The 5,932-nt window shown below is 42.9% G+C and overlaps 1 protein-coding gene across 1 annotated transcript; it reads left to right on the forward strand.

The window, feature by feature from the left end:
- The first annotated feature begins 207 nt into the window (after positions 1-207).
- LOC123133470 (uncharacterized) lies at positions 208-1,305 on the forward strand. The gene is made up of 2 exons (XM_044552953.1): positions 208-1,000; positions 1,108-1,305. The coding sequence occupies exons 1-2, from the start codon at positions 325-327 to the stop codon at positions 1,152-1,154; spliced, it is 723 nt and encodes a 240-aa protein (XP_044408888.1). The 5' UTR covers positions 208-324; the 3' UTR covers positions 1,155-1,305.
- Positions 1,306-5,932: the final 4,627 nt, after the last annotated feature.

The raw sequence follows: 5,932 nt of genomic DNA on the forward strand, positions 1-5,932 counted from the left end.
TTTTAATTTCATGTTTTTTTCTGCCCAACGGTGTTTTGACATGGAGTTGAAATTAAATACTTGGCATGTTTGTTTATTTACCAACGTAAATTTATAATCATGCAAGTTTACTTATGAACTTTTATGATGATTTCAGCTTCCGCTCCATTCCGGTCCGACACGATCGAACCACTTACGGGGAGTAACTTCCCTCGTTGGAAGTCCCAAGTCGAATTATGTTTCGGTTGTAATGAATTTGACTATGCCTTGAGGGAAGAAAAACCTGTGGCACCTGTGGCAGGTGTCACAGGGTATGCAGAACTCAAGAAGGAGTATGATGTTAAGATGGAAAAGTGGAATAAGTCCAACCATATTGCGCTTCTCATCATGAAAGCGACAATATCGCCGGACATTTCTGAAGCACTCCCTAAGAAAGATACTGCTAAAGATTTCCTCACTGAAATGGAGGAGCAATTTAAAGGCTCCGACAAAGTGTATGCTCATGAGCTTTTTGCTAAACTTCTTCAGAAATACACTATTGACGGAAATGTTAGGCAGCACATATTGAGGGTGGTAAATGCTTTCACCAAGCTTAAGGCTTTGGAGTGTTCTTTAAGTGAAGCCCTTCTTGTCATAATTATTCTTGAGTCTCTTCCTGAAGAGTTTGAACAATTTAAGGTCAACTATAACTCTCTAAAGGAAAAATGGCCACTCTCTGAGATGACCGCAAGGATCGTCCAGGAGGAAGAAAGGATCATGAGGCAGAAGAAAGACCATGTCTTTCATGTTGGCTCTAACAAGAGAAAGCATGACGGACAAGGTTTCCCTAAGCCTCAGAAAAGGCAAGTCAAGAAAGAAGGCACTAAGCCATTCAACCCTAAGGCATTCAAGGGTAAAGAAGCCGGTGGTTCTTCTGCTCCTAGCAGCTCCACTGCTGGAGAAAATGCTTGTAACTTCTGCAAAGAAGAGGGACACTATCAAAGGGACTGCCCAGGCTTTCTAAAATGGATGAACAAAAGAGGTATTGATGAAATTACTTTTGTAGATGAATCACTTTATGTTGATTTTTCAATAAAGTCATGGTGGATTGATTCAGGGGCAACCACTCACGTTGCTAACTCTATGCAGGGATTCGATACGATCCAAACCATAAGAGGAGGAACAAGAAAGCTTAAGGTTGCGAACGGAGTTGAGGCCGATGTTGAAGCTGTGGGATCTCTCACGTTGGAGCTACACACTGGCCACACTCTTAGATTGAATAATGTTATTTATGTGCCTACCTTAAGTAGGAATTTGATTTCAGTTTCTCGTTTAGATGATGATATGTATGAGTGTCATTTTGGCAAGAAACAATTTGCTTTGATCAAATGTAATAAGAATGTAGGCATCGGTGTTAGACGAGGCCAACTATACATGTTATCTCTTCATAATGATTCAGTTATGCATGTGAGTGATGAAATTAATGTTGAGAAGAAATGGAAAGGAGTAAGTAATTCTTCGAAATTGTGGCATTGTCGTTTGGGCCACATTTCGAGGGGGAGAATGGAACGCTTAGTTAAAAATGAAATACTCCTCCCATTAGACTTCTCAGATGCAGACAAATGTGTCGACTGCATTAAAGGAAAATTTGCAAAAACAATTAAGAAAGGAGCAGTTAGAGCCACAAGGGTTTTAGAATTAATTCACACCGACATATGTGGACCCCTTAATGTTAAGTCTGTAGATGGTTTTGATTCGTTCATTACATTCACAGATGACTTTTCCCGCTATGGGTATATTTATCCCATACGTGACCGATCGGAAGCTTTGGAGAAATTCAAAGTCTATAAAGCGGAGGTTGAAAATCAACTGAACGCAAAAATCAAAGTTGTACGGTCTGATCGCGGGGGAGAGTATTATGGTAGGCATGCTCCTTATGGGCAGATTCCTGGACCTTTTGCCAAGTTCTTATCTGAAAATGGAATCATTGCTCAGTACTCAATGCCTGGTGAACCATAACAAAATGGTGTGGCCGAGCGCCGCAACCGCACCCTTATGGATATGGTGCGAAGCATGCTTAGTCACTCGAGTTTACCAGTAAGCCTTTGGATAGAGGCATTAAAGACAGCTGCACACATACTAAATCTTGCTCCAACTAAGTCAGCACCTAACACACCTTACGAGATGTGGGCGGGAAAGAAACCGAGCTTGAATTACTTACGGGTGTGGGGTTGCCCTGCTGAAGCTAAAGTTTTCAATCCACAACTTAAGAAATTGGATCCAAAAACAGTTAGTTGTTTCTTCGTTGGATACCCTCATAGGGGAAAGGGATATCGTTTTTATTGTCCAAGTCACACCACCAAGTTTGTGGAGACTAGACAAGCGGTATTTTTTGAGGATAATGAGGTCACAAATTTAAGGGAGATCGATCTTGAGGAGAAGCGGGTTTGTGTACCATCCCCGACTATCCAAGAGATTGTTTTTCCAATACGAAGAAATGTGACATCTGATGATCCTGAATCTCACGGTTCAGTCTCTCAGTCGAATGGTGATCCAGAAACTAATAATGAGAATCCAAACACAAATGAGGATCTCCGAGAAAATAATGAAAATGATGATGTTCCACCACCACCTCCGCCCATGGGTAGACCACGGCGTGAGAGGAAGAAAGCCATATCAGATGATTATATCACTTTTTTGATGGAGGACATGAATGATATGGGAAAGGTGGAGGATCCAACCTCATATAAGGAAGCCATTAAAAGCGAAAATTCGTCCAAATGGTTGGTTGCCATGGAAGACGAGTTGAAATCTATGGGCTCAAACGACGTATGGGACTTAGTAGAAGTTCCCGATGGAGCTAAGAAAGTAGACTGCAAGTGGGTCTACAAAATCAAGTATGATTCCAAAGGGAATGTCGAACGGTTCAAGGCAAGGCTAGTGGCAAAAGGGTATACACAGAGAGAAGGCATTGATTATAAGCAAACTTTCTCTCCTGTGTCAACCAAGGATTCTTTCAGAATCATAATGGCATTAGTAGCTCATTACGACCTGGAACTACACCAAATGGATGTTAAAACAGCATTTTTAAATGGTGACTTAAAAGAAGATGTCTACATGGCTCAGCCAGAAGGCTTTGTTGTGGAAGGAAAGGAACATTTAGCATGTCGTCTAAAAAAATCAATTTATGGCTTGAAGCAAGCTTCAAGAGAGTGGTACCTCAAGTTTGATAAAATTATCAAAACTTTTGGTTTCACCGAAAATGTTGTGGACAACTGCATATACGTTAAGTTTAAGGGCAGTAGGTTCACATTTTTAGTCCTATACGTTGATGACATATTGTTGGCATGTAGCGATAAGGATATGCTGCATGAGACCAAGAATTTACTGTCATCCAGTTTTGATATGAAAGATCTTGGTGAAGCCTCGTATGTCCTCGACATCGAGATTCGTCGAGATAGGTCCAGAGGAACGTTAGGACTATCTCAAAAGGCATACTTTGAGAGAGTACTGAAAAAATTCAATATGCATAAGTGCTCACCCTCACCTACTCCTATAGTTAAGGGCGATAAGTTTGGGACATTTCAATGTCCGAGGAACCAATGTGAAACTGATCAGATGAAGTCGGTTCCTTATGCTTCAGCTGTTGGAAGCATCATGTATGCTCAAGTGTGTACACGCCCAGACTTATGTTTTGTAACCGGGGTGCTTGGCAGATACCAATCAAATCCAGGACCGGACCACTGGAAGGCTGCAAAGAAAGTCTTGCGTTATATGCAAGGAACTAAGGACTTCATGCTTACATATAAAAGAACTGATAACCTAGAAATTGTTGGTTATTCAGACTCTGATTTTGCCGGGTGTGTGGATAGTATGAGATCCACGTCAGGTTATATATTCACACTCGCGGGAGGAGCTATATCGTGGAAAAGCTCCAAACAAACGTTAACTGCTGGATCTACGATGCAAGCAGAATTTGTAGCATGTTATGAGGCCACCGGGCAGGCTGTATGGCTAAAGAATTTTATACCCGGACTTAAAGTGGTTGACAGCATATCTAAACCAATTTTATTGTACTGCGATAATGAACCAGCAGTTTTCTATACGAGTAACAACAGGTCAAGTAATGCTGCCAGACACATTGACATAAAGTATCGTGTTGTGAAAGATAGAATTCAGGATCAAACAGTTGATGTTAAACATATAAGAACGAAGCATATGCTTGCGGATCCGCTAACAAAAGGCTTACCACCCAGTATCTTTCGTGAGCATGTTGCCGGCATGGGACTACTGGAGGCCTGATGATTCTGGAATAAGAGGACCATTAAAATAAACCACTCCCCAATTAGTAAAATGTTTTCCATTTCGAAATAGGCGGGTGTACTATAAGTGTTGAGGTTCTATGGCGTTTTGAGCTGTTGTAACACCTCACTTTGGTACATCATTCCTATGTAGAATGGGCGAATGAAGTTAAGCCTAACGATCAAGGGGGAGAATGTTGGTTTTGATCTGACGGCTTAAACAAGCTAGATTAGATCTATTAGTCTAACCGAAAAAAGGGAAAGAAGGGATAACGATAAGTGAAGGGTCCACGTACCAACGTACGTGAGCCTCGATCAGAACTAATGCGCCCTGATCGGGGGCGCCCAAAAACCAACTCAGGTTTTGGGTCCCCTGTCGCCAGCGCCATATAAAAGGATACAGGAGAGAGCTGGCCACCTGCGTGATCACAATTCACGTACGGTTTCACTCCCCTCCCGATATTCTCTCACCCCATCCGATCAGGGGGAGCGCTGCAGCGACGGGAAGACCAAAGCCAGCCGCCGCCGCCGTCCCCGGCCAGTCCCGGTGGCGTCCTGAAGGAATCAGGACGTCGAGGAGAACATCTACTTCGACTACATCACCCCTGCATCACGCCTGCACCGAGCAGGCGATCATGTCCACTCCCGTGACATGTAAAGAAACCCTAAATCCTTCTCTGTTCATGTTGTGAGGTGATCTAGATGCAATTAGATTCTGCTAATGGCATCTCATAGATGCATAATTAATCCAACACTACCTGATGTGTGTTTGTGTGCACCTTCTGGTGCCACTTGGACCAACGCGTTGTACTGTGGCTGGTGTCGCATGCACGGATGTCCTACCTCCCTACCTAGACTGATTGTCTGGTGTTGCATGCACGGATGCCCGGCCAAGCTAATCGCAACCTAACCTCGCGTCATCATCTTCTTCTATTTTGCCAGGGAAAGCCTCCTGTCATCTTATTGTTGTGGATATAGTTTTTGTTTTAACAACGATTTTTACAGGCACTAGCCGGTGTTTACTATGAACAACAAGTTCGTGAGAAGTTACTATCGTGGTACGCACTGTATTTATTCTCGCAAAAAATAGTACACTGCGTTTATGAAAACAAGTTCAGATGATGCACATACTTACCCACATTTTTTTTATGATGCACATAAATAGCATTTGTTTTCTCAAAAAAAAGTATCTGGACGGGGCCATGCCGTCAGTTTTCGGGCATGCTCCACTACTTCTCGAGTAGTATATTTTAAGTTAGGATGTAACGATCCTCCAAAAAAAAAAGTTAGGATGTAACGTGCGTGCCTACACGAACGTTTCAAAACAAAAATTAGGAGTATGGCCGTTAAATACTACTCCCTCCGTCCCATAATATAAGAGCGTTTTTTACACCAGAGATTGGAGGGAAAAAACAGTTGCTCTGCTCCTGGATCGCTAGCTACTGTGCTGGATGCTGCTCTGCTCTGAAACTGGATCGCTGCTGTGCTTGTCAACTTTGCTCTGCATCCCTGATCGATCGAATCAGCCAAGTGCCTCCACCACCATGGACCATTGGACCGTGGGCACTGCTTCTGCAGTTCACGCATGCAAAAGCACTCAGCGGTTCATCCCTTGATCTGCACCGCTACTTCAACAAGACCTTAATTCAATTCCCAAGTAAAGACAGAGAAAC

The sequence above is a fragment of the Triticum aestivum genome, chromosome 6B (genome assembly GCF_018294505.1).
Source record: "Triticum aestivum cultivar Chinese Spring chromosome 6B, IWGSC CS RefSeq v2.1, whole genome shotgun sequence".
In the NCBI taxonomy this organism is placed as follows: Eukaryota; Viridiplantae; Streptophyta; class Magnoliopsida; order Poales; family Poaceae; genus Triticum; species Triticum aestivum.

Coding starts and splice junctions, on each gene's coding strand:
- LOC123133470 (XM_044552953.1), top strand. CDS start 325: ATGGAAAAGTGGAATAAGTCCAACCATATTGCGCTTCTCATCATGAAA. Junction 1,001..1,107: donor AAAATGGATGAACAAAAGAG/GTATTGATGAAA, acceptor AACTCTATGCAG/GGATTCGATACGATCCAAAC.